The sequence below is a fragment of the Salarias fasciatus genome, chromosome 14, assembly GCF_902148845.1.
Source record: "Salarias fasciatus chromosome 14, fSalaFa1.1, whole genome shotgun sequence".
NCBI lineage: Eukaryota > Metazoa > Chordata > Actinopteri > Blenniiformes > Blenniidae > Salarias > Salarias fasciatus.
Genome location: NC_043758.1, coordinates 1,679,544 through 1,706,467, shown reverse-complemented (window position 1 = coordinate 1,706,467; position 26,924 = coordinate 1,679,544). Strand labels below are relative to the sequence as shown.

Genomic DNA, 26,924 nt, shown 5'->3' with positions numbered 1-26,924 from the left:
TCTCTGGTGTTTTGTGTGAACACGTCAGCGTTAGTGAATCTGGTCTTCTGCTCTTTTATTTGATTTGTCTTCAAGTCCCGCGTGTCAGAGCCTCGTCCTCAGCCTTAGACTCTCTGGCGTCCCTCAAGGCTCTAATCTGGGTCCTGTGTGTTTTTCATGTGCACTTCAGTGCTGCTGGGAATCAGCAGTTGTAATCGGGTTAGAGTGGGTGTACACGCGTGTGGTTTCTCCTCACAGCAGGCTGGCTTCGGGGAATTTGTTGCCAGCCTCATCTCTTCATCTCGGTGATGCTGTCGGAGAACGGCAGGCAGATCTCCGTGTTCTCATGTCAGCACCGCTCCGGCACCTTATCGCCGACTCGGCTGGAGTCTTTCAGCCTCTGAAGCAGAACTCGGACAGATAGCAGGAGGACCTTCAGCTGCTTCTCTCGTTTGTGTCACTTTTGATTTGATTGTCCTTTTTCTGCTGAAAATCGTGTTTCATGCTGTTCTGCTTCTCACGTTGCATTCAGGCGTTAAACTCCTAATGTGAGTTACCCAATGTCTGCATGTTCAGGTTCAGGTGTTCAGTGGCCACCTGTTCGTGTTGTGTTCAGGTACTCCTTCCTGTCGTTGTGTGCTGCGTTCAGGATTTACCTTTATCCTGTGGTGTGTTGCGTTCAGGGATTACGTTTCCCCATTAAAGCTCATGTCCGGAGTTTCCGTTCGTTTCCAATGTATGTATCATTTTTCAACAGAGCTTAAATGTGTCAGTCTGGTTCGATACTACAATATAATATTAGCATAAAGCAATATAAACATTTATGTATGAGCCCCACCTTCGTCTCATAGACCCCCATGTTATCCGAAAAAGTGCCGGTCAGCTTCAGCCAATAGATTTCGAGCTTCCGCCTTGTCATGCTGTCACTCAACATGTGCACGCAGCCAGAGAGCATGGCTGCTCGCCCAGGCAGAGGAGAGTTAGCTACGCAGCAGCCGCCGCGCTCACCTCGGATATATCCACTGTCTGCTGAACATCCACCGTAAACAGCTAAACATGGAGGATGCTGTAGGACTCAGAGGCTCTCATTTTCACCCGCCAGATAATGCGCGTGCACAAATTAAAGGGGCGTGGCTTGGTCGCTCATGAATGCAGAGGGAGGGGGAACCTGAGACATTGGATTAAAAAAACCTCTCTCTTTCAAAACTCCAGACACGAGCTTTAAGTGTTGCGTTCAGTTTTTAACCGTTTCGGATGTTAACTGGCCAGCTGCTTGTGTTGCGTTCAGGTGCATCCTGTCTCCAGTAGCTTTTACTTCAAAGATGATGAAGCTATTTGTGGTTTTCTGGCTCATGATTGAAAAAAAAAACAATCATCCACAGTGTAAGCATTAGTACCATACGCTATCAGTCTGAACTGTGGCGTCACTGGCACAGGTGTCTATTTTAGACCCCTTTTATGTGTGTGTCTGTTCTTAACCTGGACCTCGTGTCTGTAATAAAGTTTGATGATGATGTAAATAACTGTAATCGTAAATGGTCTACACTTATATAGCGCTTTCCCTCTGCAGTAGCAGACCCCAAAGCGCTTTACACTGCAGTAACACATCTACCCATTCACACTCACATTCACACACCAGTGGTGGCAGCCGCCATGCAAGGCGCTCAGTCCAGCCACTGGGGGCGATGTGGGGTTCAGTGTCTTGCCCAGACAGGGGGAGACAGGAATCGAACTAACAACCTCCCGATTGCAAGACGACTGCTCCACACTGATCCACAGCCGCCCCATCGAGATGTGAATTCTGCTCCACGACACCAGCAGCTCTCACATCAGTAATCTTTAGCGTATTTTTGTTTTTCCAAGGGAAATTATATTTGACAAACAACTGAGAAAAAAACTCCAAACTCTTCACAATTAAATGAAACATATATAGATGTTTGGTTATAGATGTTGATAGATGTTTGAATAAAAAAGTCTTTTTTAAAATGAGCAGCAGAGTGAGAGGTTGGCAGAGAGAGAGGCAGCGAGCTGCTACCTGGTTCAGACAAGGACGAGACACTGTGAGAAAGTTCCAAGTGAAAGGAAGCAGCACTGATGTTTCTGTGACTGAAAAGACGTACAGCTGTCTTCTGTGTACACTCCAGCTCGTTCTTATTTAGAAGAGTAAAATACCTGAGGGTGCTCGGTTAAAGAGCTCTTGAGGTTTACAGAACAGCTGAATATCATCTGCAAGGCCGTCCAGTCCTGGTCCTGGAGGGTCTCCGTCCTGTGTGCTTTAGATGTATCCCCGCTTTCAGCACACTTGAAAACAATGAAAATACCTTCTGTTTGTTGTCACTTTAAATTTCTGAATCTCGGAGTGGAAACAGCAGCAATAAAAACACATCAAAGAGCAGTGGACACCAGGAAGAGCTGTGAAACCGGGTTTTCAGTCCCAGCAGTCTGTGGAGCCTCGGGACTGATGGGAAGTCTGCCAGCGGCGGCGGCGGAGCAGAGCGCCTGGTGCTGAGGTTGGTCCTCGGGACGTGGAGGTGTGGTGAATCATTCAGGCAGAGGGAGTGCACAGGGGTGAGCGGGGTGAGCAGTTCCTTGAGGCAGGGCAGTGTGTTGCCACGGATGCACCGGTCGGTGAGAAGGCAGATCTTGCGTTGGGTTCTGGTGGAGATGGGGAACCAGTGGAGGGACTACAGGACCACGGTTTTTGTGAGTAATCTGGTGGTGATCTTCTGGATCTACTGAGTTTCTGAAGGTTTTTGCTCATGAAGAGGAGACAAAGCTCTTCAGCAGTGGGCAGGGGAAGAGCTTTCTGAAGGCTCATGGTGTTTTGAGATGACAAACAGATGTTTTGCACTTACAGTTTTGTGGAAGTCAAAGCAGAGGTGGGAGTCATACCCATAACTGTAGAGGAGGTTGGGGTGTCTTCACCAGAAAAGGTTAAGGATTTGATTGGAGATGACTGAAGTTGATGGGTTGTGCTGACTATTATGACCTCTGGTTTGCAACTATTGGAGGAAACTCCGTTTCATCCCCCCCTTCATCTCCTCCAGGCAGAGGTTGAAGGTGAAGGTTGATGGTGGGAGCAAGGTGGATGCTGACGGGGGACAAGGGTCTGTTTTTCTGGAGAGCTGAGTGTCAACTCTCCCTAACCCTAACCCTGAACCCCAACCCATGGAAATGGAAAGATACTTTGTGGCGGGTGATAATGTGGCCAAAAGGAAGCATGTACAGTGTGAAGAGGGTGGGACCAAGGACAGATGCTTGGGGGATGCCACAGGTGACATTCTGTGTTCTTGATTTAACTTCACCAATGGTGAAGTTACTGAGATATGACTGGGAGCATTTAAGTGCATTTTCATGCAGCCTGACGGTGTGGTTGAGGAATCTGGTGTGGTGGAGCTGGTTGGGGAGGGCGGTGTGATGGAGGATGGTGTGGTGGATGTAGTTGAAGAGAGCTGCTCTGGATGAGGTTGGAGGAATGTAGACCTTGTGTTTTTTTTTTCCGGGACTTGAAATAGTCCTTCTCATGTTCATGGCAGGCTTGTTTGAGGATGTTGAGGCCAGACCCTCTGAATGTTTGCTCAAGAGCTAAAATTCATTTTCTGCAGCCGCCTGTTGAAACATGGGGCAGGGCTAAGAAGCTCCCAGATCTGGTTCTGATGGGGGCGTGAAGGTCATAAAGGCTACTCTGGGTTTTGTTTGAGAATTCCGCTGACTCATCAACTTATCGTTTACTTGTAAACTTGATGCTGAAGATCAGCTTCCAAGAAGATAGAATCTCTGGGTTTTTTTATGTTCGGGTTAGGAGTTTGGGTTATGGCATCTTGTCCCTGTGATGGCCAGACAGCCATGGCAGTTCTGAAGAAACACAGACACTCATGATGGGAAACTCATACTCTTGAAGCTTGTCAGGGGGGCGGAGTCAGTGATGGCCAGGTCCAGTGTTCGGCTTTTGATGTTTGAGGATCTCAACATAGAGAATGAAGGTAGGAGGTTCGGGAAGTCTGGGATGACATTTGGATTTGGATGAGGTGGCCGGTCGATGAGAAGGGGTGGCTTGGTTTTTAATGCTGGGCAGACAGTTCAGGCAGGACTGGAGGGGACAGACCCAGGTCTATGTGGTTGATGACAGTCAGACTGCTTACAGCCAATGCTGCCTGAGGTCCTCGGGCTGATGGTTACCATCAGGACCAGCTTGAGAAGGCATTGAGTCAGTTCCGTGCTTCAGTTAGACACATTAGGTCCAAACGGCTATAAAGGATATGCTCTTGAATGAGGCTGGATTTGAGGGATTGTGTTGTCATGCAGTTGGATTTTGCATCTGCCCAACACACTGAAATCCACTCTGTAGCGCTGTGCTTCTCCCGAACCCAAACCCTCTCACCCATGGCTACAAGTTCGTGGAGTGTCAGCGCCCTGATGGCGTGGTGTGGCGGTCAGCACCATGGACCAGAAAGAGGGATTTGGAACTTTCTTTAGGAGCCTCTGGCTGTCCAGGGCCTGCTGTTTCATGGCTGAAAGACCCCGCGGGACAGATGAGCTCAGTGTATTTCAGTGTCCTGCTCGATGCTGAGCCCTGATGGCTCTCCTGTGTTGATGGCCACTGTGGTGTGGCTGGGGGATGACTGGCTGACAGTACAGGCACCAGGCTCCAGAGCAACAAACAAGCTCCCAGTTTGAGAAAGTGCCCAAGATGCCTGAGGCGTGACATGCACGTTAAATTAGAATAAAGTACCAAAAAGACACAGTCCTGCCTCCTGTTCTACTTTTAGAGAACCTAGGAACCTCCAGCAGACCAGCACTCTGAGAACGACGCGTTTGTTCTCCTGGGACAGTATGGGACTAAGAGCTGTTTAAGATATGAGGGGTCTGGTTGTTCAGGGCTTTGTACGTTAAGAGAAGGATTTTGAATTATATTCTAGATTTAACAGGAAGCCAATGAAACTTACTTACTTACTTACTTAGTGCTCCAGCGAGGGTCAGGGTATCCCGTCCCGGTGCGTTGAGCTGGCCAGATGAACCAGGTTTTTCCATTGCTGGTGATCTTGTGCCATCTGCTCTGCATCCTTCACAGCAACTCCGTGTTGTTGGAGGTCGCCAGCAACGACGTCGAGCCATCGGGTGCGGGGTTTCCCTCGAGGTCATCCAGCCTGCGGCCTTTGGGTCGAACTGGAGAATGGCTCATGTCGGATGTTCTGGGGGTAGACGAAGGACATGGCCCAGTCAAGCAGGTGTGGCGTCGTGCCCAGCATGAGCCAGTGAAAAGAAGCTAATATTGTTCTGAGGTGTTCTCTCCTGCTGGTTCTTGTCAGAACTCTTGCTGCAGCATTTTGAACCAGACTTTTTATCCAGTTGTTGGTTCCTGATAACAGGGAATCACAGTAGTCTATTCTGGAGGGAACAAATGATGGATTAATTCCTCAGCGTGGCTTTGAGTCAGCATGTTACTGATTTTCTAAATATTACGCAGGTGAAAGAAGGAGGTCCTGCAGACCTGTTTAATGAGAGAGTTAAAGGATAGATCCTGGTCAAAGGTCACTCCAGGTTCCTCACACTGTTACTGTGTTGTGTTTGGGTGTTTCTACCCAGACATTCACAATCCTGTACGACCAAGCACATTATCAACTCAGACTTTTCCAAACTTGGTCAGTGCGTGGGGACACAGAAGGGGTGGGGTTTGCAGCATCTGACCAATCACAAACCTTGCAAGAGGTTCCTTCACCATGGAGGAGCAGACTATGAAAACTATGAAGGATTCAAACATATCCTGACCAAAAGCCAGGATGGACCGCTGCCAGGAAATGACTGGCTCTGTTAATGCATGTTTCATGACATTATTCAATTTTAATTCATTGAACAATGTAAGCCAACAACGCTCTGATCACTCAGTTTGACTTCCTCAGTGTTCTTCCTTTAGTTTAGATTTTAAATGAGCCAGAACCATTTCTGTTGGAATATTAATTCCTCCCCGAGACGGCTCCAGTAGTTGTAATTCCATAAATCGTTCCTGCAGTTCTACAATGTGTGACCATTATTATGAAGCTCATCATTTCAGATGTGGTGCTAAACTGAGAACAAGAAGAAAATATTTCTTCAGAACTGAGCGACAAGGCTTTATTTTATTATTTCAAAGGACCGAATCTCTTTTAAAAACTCTTCCTCTCCTCTTCTCACCGTCCACCAACCAGTCTTCTCAGAATGGGCGGGTCATTTTCAAGAGATCTGATTGGTCAGGAGGCGGAGCTTTGATACTCACTAATCTCTTCCCCAGACCATATCCTGCTGTGGGAGTTTAGCTGATCAGTGTCAGTTACCGTGGTGATTTACCCGGTAAGATGCTCGCCTGCTGCTCGGTACAGGAAACCGGGAGAAGCCTGAAGTTATCTCCATGAGAGAAAATCCCCCTTCCTAGTCCAGGCTTCCGGTCTTCCTCCTCCTGTTGCATCCAGGTGCTGCTCCTCACTGTGTTGTGTTCAGTGGTTTATTCTTGTTACAGCCGCGAGGATGTATCGTTTTCACCATGTCTGTTTGTCCATGTGTTTTATTCAGGTGTGTTGCGTTCAGGTGCTCTTCCTCGCTGTGTTGCATTCAGATGTTCTTCTTCCTTGTACTGCATTCAGGTGTTCCTCATCACAGTGTTGCGTTCAGGTGTTCCTCTTCCTCGAGTTGCATTCAGGTGTTCTCGTCGCAGTGTTGCGTCCAGATGCTCCTTGTCAGTGTTGCATTCAGGTGTTCCTTGTTACAGTGTTGCGTTCAGGTGTTCCTTTTCCTCGTGTTGCGTTCAGGTGTTGCTGACACCACCGTAGTGGGTCTCATATGGGACAATGATTAGACTCATTCCAGAGAGGAGATCCAGCTCCTGACGCGACGGTGTTCACACAACAACCTCATCCTGAACACCGGTAAGACCAAGGAGACTTCAGGAGATCAAGGAGGATGGACCACACCCCTCATGGGGAGGAGGTGGAGCGCGTGGACAACATCAAGTTCCTGGACATCCACATTACATCTGACCTCTCTTGGTCCACACACACGTCCCACCTGGTGAAGAAGACCCCCCAAAGGCTCTTCTTCCTCCGGAAGCTGAACAGGACTGGACTCTCCCCTCAGCTTCTGACAAACTTCTCCAGAGCCACAGCTGACAGCCTCCTCTGTCTGAGAGCAGCAGTGGTTCAGAAACAGCACAGGAAGCCCTCTGCCACATCTGGACTCAATATACGACATCCAGGTTCGAAGGAGGGCTGGTCCTAGACCTGCAGACCCAGACCCCCCCAACCAGACTGTTTGTACCCCTTTCCTCTGGAAAGAGGTACAGGAACATCAGAACCCACAAACAGACTGAAGCACAGCTTCTTTAACCTTGCATAGCAGATGGGCCTGCCTGATTCAGTTCCTAAATCCTGCAGATCCCATCTTGTAGCGCTCCATAGACCAATGGTTTCACTCTGTTAAAATGTCGCCGGCCCAATCAGGGGAAAGAGGCGGGAGCTGCGAGAGGAGCGGAAGTGACGAGAAGACGTGACGACAGTGGGAAGCGCCCAAAAGTTTGAAAACAATGGCGGCATGCGAAGCGATCTCCGTGGACACGGCAATATCTGCAGTTTTATAAGAAAGCGATTCAATTTCTTCTTTGAAAGAGGAGCACAGAACATCACTTCAAGTCTTTTTGTCAGGAAACTATGTCTACTGCTTCTCAGCAGCAGCGCACGTAAGCTACGTCACACCGTGATGCGGATTGGTCTGTGGTGAGTGTGTCGCGTGTCAATCAGAACGGTCGTCCAATCTTCTTCTTCTTTGGTTCGAACGGTTGTCCAATCGCCAGCTACGGATTGTTTTGAAGGTCCCGCCTCTGAAATCAAAGAGCGGCTACCCAGATGGACTTGTGTAATATTTCCGTGGCGGACATATGAAACTGTCCATCTGGCGTGTCAGGTTACAGCTTCTTCCCAGAGGTGTGAAATCTACCCCCCCCCCCCCCCCCCCCACACACACACACACACACACACACACATACATACACACACCTTGTAGATTTAATTTCATTGTGCACTCGTCACTTTTTATTCTGCTTTACAACTTATTCAGACTTTTTCTAGATGTATTTTTACCGTATGTTATTTGTTTGCAAGAGCTGCTGATGAAAATGTAGCTGTGCTCTGCACGATGATAATAAAGATTACTGGTTCTTGATTTCTCCCCGCTGTGCTGGGTGTTCCCTCTTCCTCGTGTTGCATTCAAGTGTTCATTGTCAATGTGCTGCGTTTAGACGTTCATCTTCCTAGTGTTGCATTCAGGTGTTCCTCTTCCCTCATGTTGTGTTCAGGTGTTCCTCCTCACTGTGTTGCGTTCAGGTGTTCCTTTTCCTCGTGTTGCATTCAGGTGTTCCTCTTGCTCGTGTTGCGTTCAGGTGTTCCTCCCTGTGTCTGAATCCTCTCCGTCTGCTCCTGCCTGCAGGTGCGCAGTGTTTGGACCTGGGGAACCGGGTGATGTGCCGCTGCCGGCCGGGATTTTCCGGGTCTCGGTGTGAGACCAACATCGACGACTGCGCCGGGAATCCGTGCCAGAACGCCGGCACCTGCATCGATGGCGTCAACGACTTCAGCTGCTCGTGCACGCTTGGCTACACCGGCAAGGACTGCTCCGTGCGCACCAGTCCCTGCGACCAGCTCCCGTGCAACAACGGCGGCACGTGCTACACCCACTTCACCGGGCCCGTCTGCAAGTGTGTGCCGGGCTTCATGGGAGATCGCTGCCAGTACGTGGACAACACGCCGGCCAAACAGCCGCCGGAGGACGGCGACGCGCCGCCGGCGCTGATCGCCGCCGTGTCTCTGGGTCTGGTGACGCTGTCCCTGCTGGTGTGCGCCGCCGTGCACGTCCTGCGCCAGCTCCGCCGCAGAATCCGTTCCAGCGCCGTCTCGGTGAAGAACGACCTGGAGACGGTGAACAACGCGGTGATCGGAGGGGGCGTTCCCAACAACGGCGCGTTGCCGGGAGCGCCGCGCGGAAGCCTGAGGGAGAAGGAGGCCTTCCTCATCCAGAGAGGCCACCTCAAAGTGTCCAACAAGGACGCGGCTCTGCTGGAGAAGGCCGGGGACAACTTGTCCATGTTCAAAAACAAGATGGCGGATTATAACCTGGCGAAGGAGGAGCGGCTCACCGAGAAGAACAAGTTTGACTTGTAAGTTGACATTCTGCTTCCCTCTCCCTTCCTTCCTTCACTCCGTCTGCTTCCCACACCGTTTCTCTCTGCTGCTGCTGTTGCTGCTGTCTTTCTTTTGTTGATTGATTGATTGATTGATTGATTGATTGATTGATTGATTGATTGATTGATACTTTATTAATCCAGAAGGGAATTCAAGTATTTGACAGTTTATATACAGAGCAGGCAGAGCGTTCATGTCAGTCTCCAGGTCAGCGTCACCATTCATAGGGGTCAACGGGTTTTTTGCCTGTTTGGAGTCATTGGAGGTGAAAACAACCTTGAACACCACATACTGGTGGAACAGCAGCCGCGGCTTGTTCAGATGTTACAGGAGCCCAGTCTGCTAAGGGAAAACAAAGGACTCTGACCTCCCCCCCCCCCCCCCCCCCCCCCCCCCCTGCACTCCATCTCTTGTCCATCCTCCACTCCTCTAAGACCCCTTTCCCACTGAAACTAGCGGGTCAACTAGCGGGTCAACCTGCTACGAATCGGCAATCGCCTCCTTTCCCACCGCCTGCAGACCTGGGTCTAACCGCCTGCTGGCAAGCTGCATTGCTGCGTTTTTCCGTGCTGATGATGTCTCGCGTTGATGACATCATCAGCGAGACGGAGCACCGCAAGCTTAACAATGGAGCGGAGCACCATCCCCGTTACCTGTGGACAAATCTCCTCTTCCCCACGGATCAAGAGAAGCTCTCTGATCTCGCTGTCTTGCCGATGCTTGGTCATCATGACGAAGGAAATCTCACGCTGTGTCCAGAAACAACAACTAGTGCACTAACGTAGCCATGCTAACATAGATACGCTAACATAGCCACGCTACGGCAACATTATCACGTAAATTACCGTGTCAACCCGGGTCTGCCTTCCCAATGAAGCCGATCAGAGGCGAGCCGATTAAAACCCGGGTCGAGATGCCGTTGAAACCCTTTCCCACTGCCATGAGGAGCCGGGTGTTAGCGGGTTTAAACGGGTTTCTTGGCCAGTGGGAAAGGGGTATGACAGTGGCAGTGTGGTCGGAGCTCTTCTGCATGGCTCAGAGTTCAGACTGGTGCTGGACTCAGTGAGGTGGTCCCTGACCCAGGAGACCTGGTTCGAGTCCGCCTCCATGTTGCTCAGCTTGTCTCAGACTGGACGGGACTGGACGGCGTTGAAGCCGCTGCTGAAGAGGAAGAGCGCCATCCTCACGGCACTCCGTAGCCCGGTGCCGCAGGTAAAGAATGGTGTCCTCCACCTCCACCTCCGCCTCGGCCTTGGCCTCCGCCTCCACCTGGCTGGCAGATGGGGGGGGGGGGGGTCCTGGGCGTGCTGAACCTGGAAGCAGGAGCCGCTCCAGGCTCTTCATGACGCACGACGTCAGGGTCACCGGTCTGAGCTCCTCCGGCCGGCTCGGGTGAGGTCTGCTGGGGAGCGGAAGAGCGCCACCCGCTGACGGAGGCTGGTGACGGAGAGGCTCCTGCAGACCTTCATCCTGGAGGCAGTTCAGAGAAAACTGCTGCTGTCCTCATGGTTTCTTTCCTTTGTTCCCGGCATCGGGTGCTGCGGTTCTAACGGTCGGTGTTTTGGCTGTAGTTGCTTCTGCGCCTGTTGTGGTTGTTGCTCTTATTGCTGCCAGTGTGGCTCTTGTTGTTGTTGTTTTGGGACTGTTGCTTTGAAAGTTGTTGCCATTGGTTCTGTTGTGTTTCATTGTTGTTTCAGTTGCTCTCAGTGTTTTATTTTTGTTTGTTTTGTTTTGGAAGTTATTCCCATTTGTGCTGTTGCTTTTTTCATTGTTGTTGTTATTGTTGATTGTTTTTGTTCTTGTTTCTGTCGCTCTCTCTCAAAGGTGCTGGTGTTTTAATTGTTGTCCTCATTGTTATTTTTGTTTTCCTTTTCATTTCTTCTTTTCTTTTCGGCTGTTGTTGTCCCTTTTGTTTTTGCTGTTGCTCCTTATTTCATAATTGTTTGTTGTTATTAATCTGTTTGTCCAAATTTTGTTGTGTTTGTTCTTCTGTTTAAAGGTGCTGTAGGCAGGATTTTGCTAGTCAATGCTAATTTTTCTGTGTTTTCTTTGGATTAAATGTTAGAGTATCCATTGATAATCCTTTAGGAGTGTAGCATAACTGCACTACCGCGAGGGCGCAGCGTTTCCATCTGTCTCTGATCTGAGCTGAAAAGGAATCTCGACAGCTCCAGGTATCTTTGACCAATCAGAAGAGCCCCTGAGGCTCTAACCGTGATTGGTCGAGGGGCGTTTGTTGCACGTTCTTGTGGGAGGGGCTTAACTTGCGTAAGGGCGTGATGTCAGAGAAAACAGGACAGGATTGGCTGTGCTGGGTTTCAAATCACCATCTTAGATGGGTCAAATCGCCATCTTGCTTAGGTAACCCTAAGCAAGATGGCGTAGTCAAAGCTGACCGTTCCAAAAGGTGTTTATTTCACCACTCCAAACAAACCCAGTGAAAAAAGAACTATTATGAAGTTTGAAAGAAAAGCATTTACGTATTAACATCAAGGCTTTGGGCTGTTTGAGCCAGAACACAGTCAACAGAAACCACAGCTCTGCAGTCAGTACCTGCAGCTCCGACACGCTTTCACTAGCCACAGTGGCGGCCTCATCTTCGATAAGCCCCTCCCACTGGCCGTCACACACATATCAAAGACACACACATTTTCCCACCAGGCGCCCCTGGAAGGCTGAGGCTATAGGTGCGCCCCTGTTTGGCCGCTCGAGTGTCTGACTGCCGGAAGGGGACAACGGCAGGGCCAGACAGTGGCTGGCTGGGTTGGCAGAGTGGTCGTCTCACAACCCGGAGCTTGCTGGCTCGATTCCCAGCTCCCCCACTCCACATGTCAAACTGTCCTTGGGTAAGACGCTGAACTGAACTGCTCCCAGTGGATGGACTGAATGGCAGACGCCTCCACTGGTGTGTGAATGTGTGTGTGAATGTATGAGAGTCGAGGTGTAAGGCTGTCGAGTGTGAAGACATCATCCGCTCATCCCAGAGTTTGGCGATTAGAGGCAGTCTGCCGCCACAGTGGTCATACCTGCCCGGTGCCGAATGGAAAACTAGAATGGTTGCTGGGAGAGGACTGTCGTGGTCCTTCATGGCGGACATCTGTCGACTGGAGAGGGACGACTCCTGCTGATGTGTCAAAAGTGCAAACGCCTGGGGGTCAGTGTCGGAAACCCCAACCTTGGACTGTTAGCGGTTAGCGTACTGGGCATGGTAGCAGAACCTTCAGCTCGTGGTAAAGAAGCTCTCAGCCCTCTAGCTCAGCCAGCAGACCCTCTTCCCTCCCGCTCTGGGCTGCTAGGAAGCCTCTCATTAGCCCCAGTAGTTCACTGCACCTGGTCATCAGCTTCCACCGATGAAGAAGAGGAAGAGGAAGCTGTGTCCCAGGCCGGATCAGAGATCAGCACTAGCTACTGCCACTTCCTGAAGAACAGGAAGAAGAGGAAGCTGTGTCCCAGGCCGGATCAGAGATCAGAGCTGGCTACTTAGCGCTTCCTGCTGCTGCTGCTGCGAACACCGACCGGTCCCGGTTTCCCTCTTTCGACTCGCCATCCGACTCCTGACACCACAGCTGACGAGGCTCCTTCTGGAAAGAGTCCCGAAGGAACCCTGTCACACCGCGGTCCTTTGTTGTTGTTGTTTTGCCATGGCTGTGGTTTTGTTGTTCTATTTGGTGCTGTCGATGCTGGTTTTGAAATTTATATTGTTGCTGCGATTGCTGTTGTTATTGTTGTTATTGGTATTTTTGTTGTTGCTGTTATTTTTGCTCTTTTTGATTTGATTTGATTTTTCTCATTGTTGGTATTTTTGATGCTGGTGCTGGGGTATCCTTGTTGTTGTTGGCAGTGGTGATAATGTCGTCTTTGCTGTTGATTCTATTGCTGCTCCTGCTGAGGTCTGTACTACAAAGTTGGATTTTCTCTTCTGGAGGTAACCTCAGAGTTCACCCTGGTTTTCTGTCCTATGACTCTGATTCCCTTCTTAAAGGGTAAATCACCACTTTTACTTCCACCAAACAGCTGAACTGCTCTGGAGCAGGTTATGATCTGGATAAGAAATCAGTCGGTATTTAAGCTCCGCCTCCTGACCAATCAGGTGTCTTGAAAATGAGTCACCCGTTTTTAGAAGACTGGTTGGTGGACGGTGAGCGGAGAAGAGGAAGAGTTTTCAGGAGTGATTCAGTCCTTTGACAGACTAAAATAAAGCCTTGTCACTGAGCTCTGAAGGAGCCTTCACTTGTTCTCATATCTGTTTAGCACCACCAGGATTTAGGGATGCAAATTATCGAGCAATTCATTAATAGATAGTTGTTTCATCTTATGGATCGATCATTGATTAATTGATAAGCGGCAATTATTCTGCAAAGCTGAATTTCCTTCTGAATCAATAGGTTCCTTTCTAGGAAAATGCTGTCTGTCTTATGAAAGAGAAAATGCTAATCATATTCCTTAATCTTTATTCCTTTATACCTTTATTCTTAACAGGAGGGAACAACACATCCACAAATGGAACATTGCAATAACAAGGCTACTTTAAAGGTGCATTAAGGAGTTTAAAACATTCAAAATACTTATTTTCCACCATAAATATGTTACAAATATTCAATGATGTCTGGAATGTGCCCTGACATATTCATTGCTAGCACCGCTAACAGCGCTAAATTGTCACTTCAATAGTTGCAGTGCCGGTCCGGCAATTTGTATTTCATGTTGAGAATTTGAGAGGAAGTGACGTAATGCGCCTCCCGCTGGCCTGACTCGCTTAGGTTTCGTTTTGCCTGCCATTACTCCGCCAGATGCTTAGCGAGCAACAACTGAGCAGTATTGAGGATGGAGTTTCCCGAAAGAAAAGACCGGCTTCTCACACTGCCACAGTTCCAGCACAGACCCACCAGGCAGAAGATGCTTAAAGGTTACTCCAGCGCTACTAAAAGAGCGAGGAAGGAGGCCGACCTAAAGTTACAAATATAACTTTACTTACTTCAGTTGAAGCCATTCTTGCGAATCGATCGCCTCTTCTGCGTGCCAAGGCTGCTAATGCAGTTTCCCCTCTTCCGTGCACGTACATGGACGCAAGCCACAGGCACGAGCGTTTCACTAAGCTGCAGTTACGCCCAAGGCCTGAAGGGGCCGTTGTTTCGCATACAACGTGCAAACTCCTTAATGCACCTTTAAGGCTTCTTGAAACATGAAAAATAAATGAGAGCACTGTCAGAACCAAAAAAATTAGAAGAAAAATTAAGATGTCTTTAACTTGAAAAATATCAGTGCACTGTCTCTTATTTAGGAGTGAAATAAAGTAAAATAAATTCTGAAAAGAAATTAAGGTGTCACAGTTGGACTATTATCACCATTTTTAATCCTTCTTTACCTTTTTATACAGGCTGCCTGTAAACAACTAAAAACATCCCAGAGAATAATGGCTGTGCCCATAAACAAATCAGAAGCGTCCATGCCACGGTGGTCCTCATTGCAAAGTGTGAGACGAATCTATTTTTGTTTAAAAATATGAGCACATGGACACGGTCAGGAATGAGCCTTGTCACAGTTCGGTCAGCTGCTGAGAGGACTGGCTCAGCAGGGACCGGGCTGCCAGGTATGGCCGGGTATTTCCGTGCAAGGTCTGCCACTCTTGGAAATCTGCCTTCATTTACCTTCCAGCATGCTGCAGGGCTTGAGTCAAGGAGCGGTGGTGGATCTTTAAGGAAGTTGTCCTCTTCTTTTCCCACATCGTGAGTGCTCCTGCTTGTGTAGATGATGCCGATGAGAAGAGCGTAGGCGCTACATGGACTGGCTCTGCATGGACATAGTCTCCAGTGCCATCGGCTGATACGAAATGCCCGTGTCCTGCTTCTTCTTCTGTCAGCCTGTCAGCACTTGAGGCAGTTCGGCATGAGCTTCAGTTCTCTTTGGTAGGGTCAGAAATCCGAGGTGCTTGTGCAGTGGATCCAGCATGGTGGCTAGCATTGGTGGTGTTGACGTCAGATCATCAGAAGCAATCTGTGAAGAAAAAGAAAATACATTAGAATGAAAAGTAATTTTGTTCTTAATCATTTGCTTTTAAATCTGTTTAAAGCAAATGAACAGGCTTTTAAGTGTTTTATCATCTAATTAATTAACCACTATTAACCATTAATGGATTGCTTGCTATTAATTAATATTAATGTAATAAGATAGTAGAAGCAGTTAAAAACTACAATTCTCAATGAACTCTGTTTGAAATGCATATCCTGTAGTTAGAAATATCTGCAATAATTAAATTAATGGATCTCACTGATCTTCATCCCTTCAGCCATTGAAGTGTGCGCTCGGGATTTGAACCTCCCCCACTTTGCTGGTGGGGGAGGTCTGTCTGGAGATGGATGTTGATCAGGCTGAAGGTGAAGGGACGAGTGTCTGATATAGACACCTCAGTCTCGGTTGACATGGCGGTTGTTGGCTGTTGCCAGCACCGGGGCCACATGCTCCATCGGCTGCCAGTGCTCGTCTTCCAGCTCCAGCTTCTGCCAGTCTGGCTACAGTGCGGCCCTCCGCTGCTCCGTCAGTCTGTTCAACATGTCACTGACCGAAGTCCACCTGGTTCTGCAGGACTGGATGAGTTTATGAGGCGGCAGCTGCATTTGCTGCTGTTCTGCTACGAGCGCTTTCTTTGCTATGTTACTGTGGTTGAAGTGTTGCGCGAGTCTGCTGGCAGCGGCAGTTCATGGAGGTGGAGAAAGCGTCGTTAGTGGCCGGCTGCAGGGTGTTAGCGAAACATGGAACTGAGTGCCAACTGACTCATGTGGGACTGTTTGCTGAGACAGTATTCCGTGCATTGTCGTGTACACGAGCATCTGCACGCCCGGCGAGCCCCCATGTTTCCACAGCTTGGTTCCGCTTGTCGGCTAAACTAGAGCTGGGCGATATAACGAATTAATTCAATTATTTAGATTTTACTTTTTCATTCGATGTGAAAAAAAAATTAAATCTCAACAACGAGTTTCATGTTTTCTGCCCCTCCACCATTTTGACCGGGTGCGTGTAATACACACAGTCGCCACACCAGGAGGACTGGCGCTGTTGCACAGACTACAGTCAATATTCTCTTACAAATGAGAAGAGTTAGAGAAGCGCCCCCAGCCGACGACAGAGAATGCACCGTCCTTCCCGGGATTAAACACAGTCTGTCCCTCATCTTCTGCCATAACGAACTCAGCCGAAGTATCAGAAAAATAAAAAGGAAAAGGTTGATATAAGGCACAAAATGAAAATATGATAAAAAATGAAGATGAAACTTAAATCGCGTGTTTTGTCGGTGCTTAACACATCATCAGTAGGGTAAAACTAACCGGTCTCACGACGGTCTTGATCTGTGTGGGATTTGATTAAAATCGATTAAAATTGTTAATCGGATTTCAAGCAGAAAAAAAAATCAAGATTTAATTTATTAACCAACTTATAGTGGTTCCGTCTTGTCCTCTTCATCCTGCCAGTTTATCGCTTCTCGTTTGTCTTGTTGTCGTCAGAGCAGCTTCTTTTTGTGTTCCCGCGTGTCAAGGACATCTGGCGTCAAGCGCGTCCTCATGCGGGCTTGCAGGGAATTACGGGTTCAAAACTCAAAAAATTGCAATTAACTTATTTTAATCGAGTAATTTCTTATCGACTTATCCGTACTAGGATTACATCTGAAATAATGAGCTTCATAATTATGGACACACATTATAGAACTGCAGAAACAGATTTACAGAATCACAGCTACCAGAGCCGTCAGAGTGAGGAATTAATATTTCAACAGAACATTGCTCTCAGCTAAGGAAAATTTAAAGTAAAGGAAGGACACTGAGGCCGTTAAGTTACACATTACAGTTACAGAACTTTTTCTGCCAGATTCTTTTCCTGGATTTTGCTGCTTTTGTCCTGGAAGATGTGCTTAAATTGTTTGAATTGAAGAACTATCGTCTGCTCCACCACTGTTTGGTCAGACACCCGGACTCTGAAGCTGTTGAATTGTGAGTTGATGTCCTGCTGTTCTCGTTCTCGCTGCTGTTGATTCTGCTGGTGTGTGTCTTCTCTTTTATGCTGATGATGTTGTTACTGCTGATGTTGTGTCAGCCCATAGATTGTGTATAAATGGACAGACCTTCCGTGACGTCACCCATAGCGTTCCCAACCGCCGTTCTCAAGACTTCAGCGAGTCCAGCAGGACGTCTCCACATTGAATATTTGAAACCGGATGTAAATGTGATTGACCCCGCCCGTCACGTGACCGCATCACATGGACAGAGGAGGCGCTGTGATAGGGCGATTTATGCAAAACTTTAACTCGAAATATAAAATCAACAGATGATTTATGTGAAAATCAGAGTCTGGTGAAGACAGCACGGTTATAGACACTAGTGATAGAGACCAAAACATTTTCTGAAACCGGGCGCTTTATATGTTTATTTGCACTCTGAAAATCGGCATTTTTGAATGGCTTCCAATGGGACATGGGCTCTTTTTGAAACCAGCATCATCGCCCCCTGCTGGAATTTTTGTGGAATTACAGCTTTTTTGCACTTCCGCATTATCTTCATGTTTTATGAGCGGAGGTTGGCGCCTGTGTCAGCCTCAGCTCCTTATGTCCTCGCTGCTGTCCTCGCTGTTGGTGTTGCTGTTGTTGTTGTCATTGTTAGGTGTTGTTGTTGTTGTTGCTGTCATCCTGAGGTTCAGGCGGGAGAAAGGAGTCGTCGTTATGAATCCAGCTAAACTACCTGCAATTCTGAAAAATCAGGTTGGAGACATTTCATTGGCCGAGGTGTTCGGAGACGGCTGTCTGCTGATTGAGTGGACAGGTGAACAGCAGCGGCTGAGAGACAGCAGGGGGACAGAGACTGGGAGGCCGGACGTGGAGGGCGGAAGGAAGTGGAGTCAACTGGAGGCCCGAGGCTCCAACCGCTCAGCAAGTACAAGGAAACATGAGGGGACAGACCTGGACAGGGGTCCGGGGACTGCAGGGAGTTAGAGGTCACAGAGAGTCTGTCCTGATGGAGTCAGAGAGGACAGTCAGAGAGGACAGTCTGTCCTGATGGAGTCAGAGAAGACAGTCTGTCCTGATGGAGTCAGAGAGGACAGTCTGTCCTGATGGAGTCAGAGAGGACAGTCCTCGCTGAGGAGCTAACACTGGGACACTTGAGGCTTGATGTTAGAGAAAAGGTTCCAAACCAATGTGATGTTCTGACTGTCAGAGTTTTGGACATGTTGACCAGGTGTGGAGGTCCTGAGGACAGACAGTGAGAGAGAGAGAGAGAGAGAGAGAGAGAGAGAGAGAGAGAGAGAGAGAGAGGGAGGAGACAGGACGGATGGAGGAAGTTACAGTAATGGAGGAAGCTGGTCTCTTTCACTACGGAGGTCGTTGACGTCTCATTGGAGGTTAAACAGAACAGAAAGAACTGAAACAATTGTTGAAGCTCAACGTCGATGTTCTCACACTGGAGGAAGTGAGTGGCTGTTCAGCGTGTTGAACCAGGAACAGAACGTATGAAGTCTGCTTGATGGTGAATCGTGCTGCTTTCACATACAGAACTGACTTCTCTGATCTATATTAGTCTCCGGCACTGCATGAAACACAGTGGTCTGGAAATGCTGCGGTCTGATCAACATCTAACTCTCTGCTCAGTAACGCTGCAGCTTCAGCCACAGATCATCATCAAAAGAACACAACAAGCTAGAGAAAGAAGTGTCTTCCTGCTGAGCCTGATGGACTCGTATGCAGCAGGACTGACGGATTTTCACAAGAAAATGATTTTTTTTTTTTTTTAATGAGAGGAGAGGAAAGAAGGACAAGTGGAATTGGGGGTTTTGGGGAATGGTGCAGCGTGAGGGATGGGTTGGGGGTGGGGTGGGGGTGTAGCGGGCGGGGGAGAGACTGTGGAGGTCTGACCGCCGCACTTCCTGTTCCGGTGGAGAGGCGGACGCCGTTCTGGTTGTCTGGGTGAATCTGTCATCTGTGGTGGGGGTTTGTTTAGGGACTCACACTGATCCTGGATCAGTTTCTCTTGCTTGATGAATCCCTGCACTCTCACCCTGGATTGTTCTTTAGTGATCTAGATTTAGTAATCCTTAACCCTCTGGGTCTGGACCAGGCAAGTCTGGATCAGTCATTGATCCTGGATCAATGAATCTTACTTTTGTGCAACAGGCCCCAGCTCTGCCGGTGGTGGTTGTTGTTGTTGTTGTTGTTGTTGTTGTTGTTATTGTTGTTGTTGCTGTTGTTGTCGTTGTTGTTGTTGTTGTTGTTGTTGTTGCTGTTGTTGTTGTTGTTGCTGTTGTTGTTGTTGTTGCTGTTGTTGTTGTTGTTGTTGTTGTTGTTGCTGTTGTTGTTGTTGTTGTTGTTGTTGCTGTTGTTGTTGTTGCTGTTGTTGTTGTTGTTGTTGTCGTTGTTGTTGTTGTTGTTATTGTTGTTGTTGCTATTGTTGTCGTTGTCGTTGTTGTTGTTGTTGTTGTTGTTGTTGCTGTTGTTGTTGTTGTTGTTGTTGTTGTTGTTGTTGTTGCTGTTGTTGTTGTTGTTGTTGCTGTTGTTGTTGTTGTTGTTGTTGCTGTTGTTGTTGTTGTTGTTGCTGTTGTTGTTGTTGTTGTTGTCGTTGTTGTGATTGTTGTTGTGCCCTCCTCAGGGGTCTGTTGCATAAACGTGGGATTCATTGATCCAGGATGAATGACTCTCATCTAATCCAAAAGAAGAGGGTTCAGCAATGCTTGGTTCCAGTAAAGACTAGTCCAGGAAGAGAACACAGGATTCATCAAGCAGGAAACTGATCCAGGATCAGTGTTCGCACCCGATTTCTTAAACAGACCCCCGCCATGGATCACAGAATCACGGATTCACCAAGACAACCAGAGTCTAGTCTCCTCCTCTCCACCGCAACAGGAAGTTCTCCTGGAGGCAGATGAGGAGGCGGAGCTCTGCAGTCTCCTCTGATGAAGCCCCGCCCACTCCGCTCACCCACACCCCTCCAAGGCATCGATCAGTTTCCAGTGATGTAGATATTCAAAAAAAGCCTCCATGTTTTATTACTGTCAGTCAGCAGAGAAAAGTGGGCAGTTCAGAGGTCACTGTGTGACCTTTACCTATTGACTGACACAGAACACACTGGTTCTAGTTTAAAAATCTAATTATTACATCCAAGTTTGATTGATGTATTTATCAATTAGCCGGGGTTACCAGAGTTACTGGAGGCAATTTATAATGTTCACACATAAAAAATAAAAACGAAACTTTTTTTTAAACCATGTTTTCTTGGAGTTGCTATGGCGACCCCCCCCCCCACACACACACACACACACACACACACACACACACACACACACACACACACACACACACACACACCTCAGGACAACAGACCCACTTGCCCCCATCAGGGATGTGACTGTGTAACTTCAGTTAAGGGACGGATGGTTTACTGCTCTGCTTTATTATTATTATTGTTTAATTTAAGAATGTCATGTTACGCTTTGATTGTTATTTTTTAAATTTTGTTTCTATTTTATATTTTTATCTCATATTTAATGATTGCAAATAATCTAACATCATAATGAATCTCAGATGATTGAATTACTGATCACAGCGTTTGAATCCTGACAGTCTGTCTGGATGATGTGAGAACGATGTGTAGCAGGAGAATCAGTGCTGGTTGCTATTTGTGGGAATTTGGACTGAAAAAAAGGGACAAGACTCAATAAATCCTGGACCTGGTCCTGGTCTGGAGCAGACTGAATCCTGGACCTGGGTCCCCCTGGTCTGTCTGGAGCAGACTGAATCCTGGACCTGGTCCTGTCTGGAGCAGACTGAATCCTGGACCTGGTCCTGGTCTGGAGCAGACTGAATCCTGGACCTGGTCCTGGTCTGGAGCAGACTGAATCCTGGACCTGGTCCTGGTCTGGAGCAGACTGAATCCTGGACCTGGTCCTGGTCTGGAGCAGACTGAATCCTGGACCTGGTCCTGGTCTGGAGCAGACTGAATCCTGGACCTGGTCCTGGTCTGGAGCAGACTGAATCCTGGACCTGGTCCTGGTCTGGAGCAGACTGAATCCTGGACCTGGTCCTGGTCTGGAGCAGACTGAATCCTGGACCTGGTCCTGTCTGGAGCAGACTAGCTCCACAGAATCAGTCTCCATGGTAACTGGTGTTAAAACATCTCACTTTATCCCACTTCAGAGACACCAGATCCTGGATCAGTTCATCCAGGATCACCAAGAAATCCTGGCTTAATCCCTGATCTTGGTTTTGTGCTACAGGCCCCTGCTCCGTCTGTTGTCGTTGTCGTTGTTGTTGTTGTTGTTGTTGTCGTTGTCGTTGTTGTTGTTGTGGTGCCCTCCTCAGCTCCGCCTCTTTTTCCTGCCACAGAAAGAAGAGCGAGTCGTCGGTCGTCGTTCCTCCTCTCGGCTTCATGAAGGACAGCCTCCATCAGCCCGTCTTCATCATCCCCGATCAGATGGAGCAGTGTGTGTATGCTACTGAGGTGAGACCCACACTCACACACACACACACACACACACACACACACACACACACACACACACACACACACACACACACACACTCACACCTTCTGATGGTTCAGTATTTTCACTCTTTCTGTGCCACCTTTCGAGTGGCCCTGGTGACCTTTGACCCCTCCAGGCTTCACATTGGTGGGTAGTTTGTTGTTCTCTTGGAGAGGTTGCTTCTGTCTGTACTTTTGCTTTCGACACCACCTCTGTGCTATTGTGTTCCACTTCCTGTTTTTCAGCGATACGAATCTGGGATGTTTTCCCTCCGCTTTCGTGTGTCGGAACTTTGGTACTTTCTGAAAAGTGATGCTTCTTTTGTTCTTTTGAACTCATGTTCAGTCACATGAGCCTTAAACCTGACGATGTGACTGAGTGTCGGATCGTGTCGCCTGTTGGTCGCAGACAGTCTGTATTCCAGGGTGAGCGGACGAGTTCTCTGTGAATGAGCCTCACGTCATCCAAAAACCTTTCCAACATTTAAAATCCAGCAGTGGGATATTAAATCCCATTTTATCTGTTTTTGTCAGCAGGGAAAGGAGGAACATCCAAATAAAAGCAGCTAATTCACTTTTCTCTTCAATTGAATGTGAAGTTTTGAGCTGATGAGTTGACGAACACGACTGCAGTGTCAACAGGCACCACTAGGGGAGCTGTTGCTGTTCCAGCCTTTTCGAACTTCGGCTCATTTTTCCGTGAAACCTGGTTCAGCGCTTAATGTTTCTGAGAAGTTACTAATGGGTCTGAATTTGCTTTCAGTTTCTTTCTGATAATCTCTACGTGGAAAGGGGGAGATTTTTATCAGACGCCACATTTTCAAGCAGCTTTATCTGATTTAAAACCGGAACAAACACTAGAGAGGAGCGCCGAACAGAAACAACAGTCCAGATGTTTTTTCTTTGATCTTTATCCTGTTTTGTTGACCGCTGTCATTTATTGTTTACTTTTTCTTTCACATTTGGACTTTTTTTCATCCAAATGCTCAGAAATGGAATTCCATCTTTTTTTTGATGAATTGCCTTCAATTCAATTCCAATAGCAGCAAACGCACAGGAAGAGCTGAGCGTGATTAATGTGACTTACATGGAACACATTAACAAATGAAACTATAAAATACAACTAAAGTAGGAATAAAGACTATTGAAAAAAGCCACTAAGTATTAAAATAGATAAATTCGGATCAACCAAATGGTGAACGCGTTTACCCTTAACATTCATTTTTCTCTCTTTCTTCATGTGTTTGGTTTTTAAACTCTTTGAAAAGGATGAAAAAAGTCCACCAAAAATATTGAACAAAACATTTTTGAAATATTTTGCAATGTGTCATTGGTAGATTTCCGAAATATGTCTGTTTAAATGAATGAATGTTTTTGGTTTGTTTGCTGATTAATTGTTGCAGCCGGAGATATTAGATCAGATGATTGAAAAAAAAAACGGCGTTTAGATGAATTAATCCATTTCAACACAATTTTGTAAATGTTTTCATTCCGGAATGCACAGCAGACCTCCTTGCTTCCTGTGCAGGTGAGAGTGGGTGTGTCTATCAGTGTCATGTCCAACCAAAGAAGATCAGCAGTTTTTATCAAACGAGAAGACGATGGAGAACAAATGGAAGTCAGTGGAGAAAGACTAAAAGATAATTCAAAATCTTCTGCAAAAGAGGCACCAAAAGATGAATAAAGACTTCCTGGATAAGAAAAGTGTCCCTGCAGTAGAAATATTCCAAAACGTCAAACAGTCATGTTTAATGAAAATCTCTCCCTGTATGCTGACGATTCACCGCTGTCTCTCTGTCTCTACCTCAGGTTTAATGTCAAGATTTCTCACCAGCCGAAGAGGAAACTGTTTCCGTCCTGGACCGAAAGCCCAGAGGATGTATTTTACACACTCTTCTAATTTAATATTTATTACTGCTGCTCAACAGAAAGAAACTGTTTCTGTGTTTTATTCGCTCTGCTTTGATGCTGACGGTGATCGGAGGAGAACAGAGACTGAATGTCTGCCATCATTTGCACTATTTATCTTCATCTTTTGTTTTTTTTTTAAATACTGAAACCAGAATATAATTTTTTTTCGTAGTAATCTGTGTTGGATTTTTGCCTTGGCTGTACAGTTTCAGAGACGTTTGAGGGCTGCAGGCATCGAGAGTCTGCAGGGTTGATATGAGACGTCTGCAAGCGGACGCTCTGCACAGAGCCACTGTTTCCTCACCAGGATGTTTTAACACTGTCAAGTTTCTGCTAAGGATGACTTCTAAAGCTGTGGATTACTCTGGATCTGCTTGCACAAACTCTTCAATCGTAGTTGCGGTGGAGTCCGAGCGCTCCCCGCTGAATCCACAGGGACCGTGTGGACATGCAGGAAGCATGAATCAGCCTCTACAATCACCTCACAAACTCTCAAGTGCCTCGTTTTGTTCCAGAAGGACACCAGCAGAGTGCTCGGAAGGATCTGTGAGACCCACAGACCCACCCTCTACTCGCCACCGCTGATGTCAAAGTCACCGTTTGTGCTTTTCTCGACCTCCAATCTCTGATCCCAAACCTGTGATGTTTGATTTCTTATGTTGGGTGAATTATTTTTTGATCTCTGATCTACCAGCTAGAATCCGTGTTATTCCTGATCCCAGATTGAGGATCAGTGATCTGTGACTCTGGATCCTGGTTCCTGATCTTTGATCCCTGATGCAGGGTGTCTGATCTCTGATCCGATCTGTGAGCCCTGGTTTCGGATCTTAGCGGTCTGATTTGCGGTCTCAGGTGAGTCGGGGAGGTTTTTTTGCTGAAACAATCGGCTGCTCATGTGGATAATCTCCAACGTGTTTCAATCAGTCAAGTTTTATTCCTGCTGGAAGAAAATCTGACAGGAAGTGTTCAACATCAAGAGTCAGAGATGCAAATGTGAGAAAGGTTAAAAGAAGGGTGTCCTCTTGAGTGATGATGATGATGATGATGGTGATGAAGATGATGATGATATTGATACTGATGAAGATGATAATAGTGCAGATGACAATGGTGATGAAGATGATGGCGACGATGATGATGATGATTGCACGTTCCAGTTCTCTCGGGACTTGGAACCGCGCTCTTGGAGAAAGTCGTGGACGTTTCGTTCTTCAAAACATTCGTTGTATTTGAACCTTGTCGGTATTTTGATGACCGTGTCCGTCGTTTTGACCGTCGTCTGTGAGAGAACGCCGTTCGGTCTGAGGTTCTCCATACCAAAAATGAGTGTGGTTCCCGTCAAGTCCTCGTTCCTGTCTGTTAATTTAAGAGAACAATGCAATGTGTACATAGTCCCCAGACCAGTTTTCTTATTTAATTTCCAGCCTTTTGTGAAAATGTGTTTTGTATTTATGACAGAGAATTGTTTATATTTCTTTATTTCAATGTGCCTGAAGTCTCCGTCAAAATCAAGAAATATCTATTTTTCATAAATAAATTTGAAAAATAACCAGCTTTGTTGTGTCTGGTGTCTGTTCTTCTTTTGAGGGGTTCTGTGTGTGTGTTGTGTTCTGAGCCTGGATCTCACACACACACACACACACACACTGAGCTGACCGGTGCGACACACTCTCTGGTTCAGTCTGAGAAACTTTCTGCTTGACTGTTTCTCTGTTCTTGAAAAGGTTCCAGACGGAGAATCTGAGCGACGCTCTTCCTTCAAATCGTTCCTCATAAAACAGTTTAATCACCTCGTTAATCCAGAACGACCAGACAGCCCAGCTCTGCACCTGTGGACTCTTCTTCCTCCTCTTCCTCATCCTGCTCCTGGTCCTAGTCCTGGTCCTGATTCAGGTCCTGGTCCTAGATGTTCAGTTTGGCTTCATTCAGAACAGGTCAAACCTCCAGATGGCTTCACTGAGTTTTATTTTCGTCTCTTCACTCGGAGGTTTTCAGACCTCAGCGGCTTCCGGCTGCTCTTCTCTTTTTCTGCGGCGGTTTTCGGGGAATTGTTGGATTTGACTGAAAGCTGGTCGGCGTCTCTCCAGCCTTCGCCCGTTTCCTCCAGCTGGACGGCTTTCCAGCTCCTCCCTTCACTTCCTGCTTCAATCACCGTTTTCCTCCTAAACCAAAAAGTCCGTTTCATCAGAGAGATTATTGTTTCGCCATTTCCGTCCCGTTGGCTCCAGTTTTCACTGTAACACGTTGAAGTTCAGGGTTCTGTTTGACTTTCTGACTTTCCCTCTTTTCTTTAGTCTTTTAATAGTTTCGCTGATTTCAGACATTTTTGTTGTTTTATTGCAAAATTCTTCAGTTTTCTGCAGAATTTTATTGGTAAGTCAAAGGGCTCACTGGGAGCAGCTGAACATCTGACGCTGTTACAGTAACACACACACACACACACACACACACACACACACCTGTCGTCACTCCATCACCGGCTGCCACCTCTGACCTCCTCACACTCACTTTCCCAGCTTATTGTGGAAACAAACCATCCGTCTGCAGACTCTGTCTGTTCTGTGTGTGTGTGTGTGTGTGTGTGTGTGCGTGTTGTGAGGAGGAAGCAGGAAGAGGAAGAACAAAGACATGAATCAAGTATCTTCTTGCTCCTTGATGTACGTCCTCCTGATTGATGTTTCACACACACACACACACACACACACACACACACACACACACACAGTCTTGTATTTCTATCCTTGTGGGGACCGTCCATTGACTCCCATTCATGTCTAGCCCCTAACCCTGACCCTTACCCTAACCCTAACCCACACCACAACAAAGCCTAACCCTAAAGAAATGTTTTTGCACTTTTACTTTTTTCAGTAACAACAACATGGTCAAGAAAACACTGTTTCTCCTACTTAGGACCGGAAAAAGGTCCCCACAAGGCACGTCGTTCCATGTTTTGCTATCCTTGTGGGGACATTTGGCCCCAACAAGGATAGAAATACAAGAACACACACACACACACACACACACACACACACACACACACACCTCGTCTCAAAGCAGCGTAACAAAGCCACCGAAGGAGCTCCAGACCTCCTCATGTTGGCCGCTGTGAGCCCGGGAGGTCAAAGGTCAGCAGAGGAGGAAGTGAGTGAGCTGGTGAGAACATAACGTGTTCACAGCTCAGGTTCTCCAGGTTCTCCAGGTTCTCCAGGTTCTCCAGCCTTCTACGTGTGAGACTCAACATCACAGCTCTGGGACAGAGAGAGAGAGACGCAAGAAAGACCTCCAAAGAGTAAAAACTGAGGTGTGTGTGTGTGTGTGTGTGTGTGTGTGTGTGTGT

At 47.4% G+C, this 26,924-nt stretch overlaps 1 protein-coding gene across 1 annotated transcript in view; it reads left to right on the top strand.

Moving 5' to 3' along the window:
• Positions 1-25,141, top strand: part of dlc (deltaC) — a 118,815-nt gene extending 93,674 nt beyond the window's left edge. The window contains exons 8-10 of the mRNA XM_030107765.1: positions 8,431-9,157; positions 21,541-21,655; positions 23,489-25,141. Coding sequence (XP_029963625.1) covers positions 8,431-9,157; positions 21,541-21,655; positions 23,489-23,494 — 848 coding nt within the window. The 3' untranslated portion in view covers positions 23,495-25,141. The remainder of the gene's footprint in view (positions 1-8,430; positions 9,158-21,540; positions 21,656-23,488) is intronic.
• The last annotated feature ends 1,783 nt before the right edge of the window (positions 25,142-26,924 follow it).